General features: G+C 41.9%; 1 protein-coding gene across 1 annotated transcript; it reads right to left on the bottom strand.

Moving 5' to 3' along the window:
- Positions 1–8: 8 nt before the first annotated feature.
- On the bottom strand, positions 9–2,736 carry LOC103521255 (the record flags this gene model as incomplete). The annotated part of the gene is made up of 2 exons (XM_008486362.1): positions 2,731–2,736; positions 9–2,183 (listed from the first exon to the last, which is right to left on the bottom strand). Coding segments are annotated over exons 1-2 (2,181 nt in total), but the record flags the coding sequence as incomplete, so codon positions are not given.
- Positions 2,737–3,118: the final 382 nt, after the last annotated feature.

Below are 3,118 nucleotides of genomic sequence, written 5' to 3'. Positions count from 1 at the left end.
GCCATTACTCGCTTGAGCTTCCCCAAGGAGGAAAATTTTTGAATCACATTCACAAGATAGTCATCTTTGGTTTCGGTGACAAGAACATTGACACTAGGTTTCAATTCTGGAAGACATTGTTCCACAGTATCAAGAGGCTTTGGCCAAGAATCAGGAGCTGAACGTAAGAACGCTGGGCCTTTAAACCACAAGTTATTATCCACCAATTGAGAGGGCAGAAGGCCTCTACTGGCAGGATCGGCACTATTTTTCTCTGTAGATACATGTCTCCATTGACTTGGTTTGGTTGATTCTAAGATCTGTGCTACACGGTTGGCCACATAAATTTTCAAACGGAAAGGTTGAGTTTTCAGCCATGACAGCACAGTATAGCTGTCAGAAAACAAATATACTTCATTGATTTTCACCCTGGCATGGATAAAATCCAAGGATTTTATTACTTTTACCAGTAATAATGCAGCAGATAACTCTAGTCTGTTGATGGTCTGGACCTTGAGAGGGGCAACTCGGGTCTTGGCCCTCACCAAATGGGTAGTCACATGATTAGAAGAATCACACACGCGAAGATACACAACGGCCCCATAGGCTGCACCAGAAGCATCTGCGAAGCCTAGGAGATCCACAGTTTTAACATTCTCAGTTAGAATGTATCTAGGTAGCTTTATTTTGCTAAGAAGATGTAATTGAGAAGAAAAGGTATTCCATTTGTCTTGAAGGTCTTTAGACAAAGGGGAATCCCAGGAAAGATTCTTTTCCAACCACAACATTTGCATGAAGACTTTCATCCAGACTGTTACTGGACTTAGATATCCATTTAAGTCATAAATGGACGCCACGATGCTCAAAACTTTTCTTTTGGTTAATACTTCAGATTCGGGAGAAACGGTGAAAAAGAAGACATCATCCGCTGGGCACCATTTGACACCCAATAATTTAATGGTTTCGCTCGAGTCAAAGGAATGAGACATCTCACACTCCTCGGACGGCAGATCAGCAATGACATCATGATTTGATGACGCCCATTTGCGAAGCTTGAACCCACCAGCTCCAAGCAAGGAGATCAGTTGGTTACGCAATGCCAGGACCTCCGAGACATTTTTGCCACCCGTAATAATATCATCGACATAAATGTCCTTGTCAACCACGGAAGCTGCTAACGGATATTTCTCTCCTTCATCAGTCACAAGTTGTTTCAATACACGTTGAGCTTGATATGGACTGGAAGGTAGTCCAAAAGTCACAGTTGTGAGCTCATACTCAATTGGTAGGTTTGACACGTCATGCCACAGAATATGTTGGTACGAACGATCAGGTTTTGCCAGCCAGATAGAACGGTACATACACTGTATATCACTAGTCAGTGCTATGGCATTCAGCCTGAAAGCAATCAACAAGTCTCCAATGTCAGATTGGAGTTTGGGTCCAACCATGAGAGAGTCAGAGAGACTTTGATTGTTAGTACCCTTGGTATTTGGGTCAAAAACAACTCTCAATTTAGTTGTAGAAGATGTTTCCTTGTAGACACCATGATGAACAAGTAGATAGTCTGTAGGTTTTTCAGCCACTACCATATGTCCTGCATCCAAGTAGGTTTGTAAATTCTCTTGGTACAAGGTTTTCACACTAGGATTTTTATCCAATCTCTTAGTCAAACTTTTCAAACGTTGAAAAGCCAGTTCTTGATTTGATCCCAGGTTAGGGGGTCCATTAGTTTTGAATGGAAGGTGAACAATATATCTTCCAGTTTCATCTCTTGAATGAGTTTTGGAAAAATGTTCCTCACATTCTAAATCTTCAGGATTGTTGATTTTAACATTTTCATTTACTTCCTCTATTTCCCAGAAACGTTGCAACTGTGTTTCCACCGGGTCTTCAATTTCAGATATGAAGAGAGAAGTACACGGAGTCTGTGGAGTGAAGTTGGAGTTTTCACTGACTTTTCCCATGAGAAGCCAACCTAGCTTAGTGGGAATAGCGGATGGAGTTCCTTGGATAATAGGATGAGAAGAAATAATGAGATCAGCGTAATGTTCAGCACCAATCAGCATATCAATATGTGAACTAATTTTCTTATCAGTGTATGATAGGTCTGCCAGCTGAAGATGACCATACTCTTGAAGTACGGAAGCCGGAACATTGGACGTGAGGTCAGAAGCAATTTTTGGTAAAATCACTGAGCGAACCTGCAAGGGATTGCTAGAAGGTTAGAGAAGGTTTCTGTCCACATAGGAAGCGGTGGAGACCTAGTAGGTGTAACCAAGCTTAGATAAGCGAGTAACCCTTACACTCTAAACCTCCCTACAATAAGATATGTAAACCAAACACGGACCTGGGGTTTTGCTGAAACCTCAAGCTTGTTCTACGGTTCCTATTCCTCAAAAGGGTGTAAACAGCTAAACCAGTTGAGAACACTTTTTGTTCAGTTGTAAGATCTTTGACTTACGACTTAGATCGTGATTTGGGTTTTCGTAAGGAAGTTTCTACGAAATATACTGGGTACAAGGTTGGTCTCGTAGAGATGTGGCCTATGTGGATGAGACTTTGTAAATTTTACAAGTCAAACAGTCGTATTGAAAGTAATTCTGATTCAAAAACAAAGGTTCAAAGTCCGTGAAGCGGGGCTTAGTTTCCAAACTCTAATCAATTTTTAGAATTTGAGACCAAACCTACGAAGTCACGATGGAGTAAGTTCATGTCTTAAATGAAGATTCAAAAGGACGGTTTGGACACCGTCATTTTGCGTAGTGTCGAACGAAGTAGTTCCTCCGTTAAGCTCTTGGCCGATTTGGTACGACATTCACCACCCCGAGTTAGATAAGGTGTATAACATAGTGAGGTCACATTCTCACGACCATCAACGTTGTAAGAAGAACCTTTGCCGTTGGTATGTATAAGGTTCTACATTAATCCCTTAACCTAAGGCAAGCGACACACCATCTAGGTCCAAGCGTCCTAGAGGCGGACGGTAGTGACTTGCCCAGTCGTGTTTATTATTTCGAGGGATCTGGTCGGGACAGTTACGTCCATTGACACCCTAACCTAGTTGTGTGGGTCACTTCAGTTTCCCCTCTAACACAACGCGTTAGAGATGGGGTAAGTCGAAATAGGGTTTAAAAGC

Source organism: Diaphorina citri, unplaced genomic scaffold (assembly GCF_000475195.1).
Source record: "Diaphorina citri unplaced genomic scaffold, Diaci psyllid genome assembly version 1.1 scaffold4856, whole genome shotgun sequence".
Lineage (NCBI taxonomy): Eukaryota > Metazoa > Arthropoda > Insecta > Hemiptera > Psyllidae > Diaphorina > Diaphorina citri.
The sequence above is the reverse complement of the archived record's forward strand: the minus strand, read 5'-3'. Positions and strand labels throughout refer to the sequence as shown.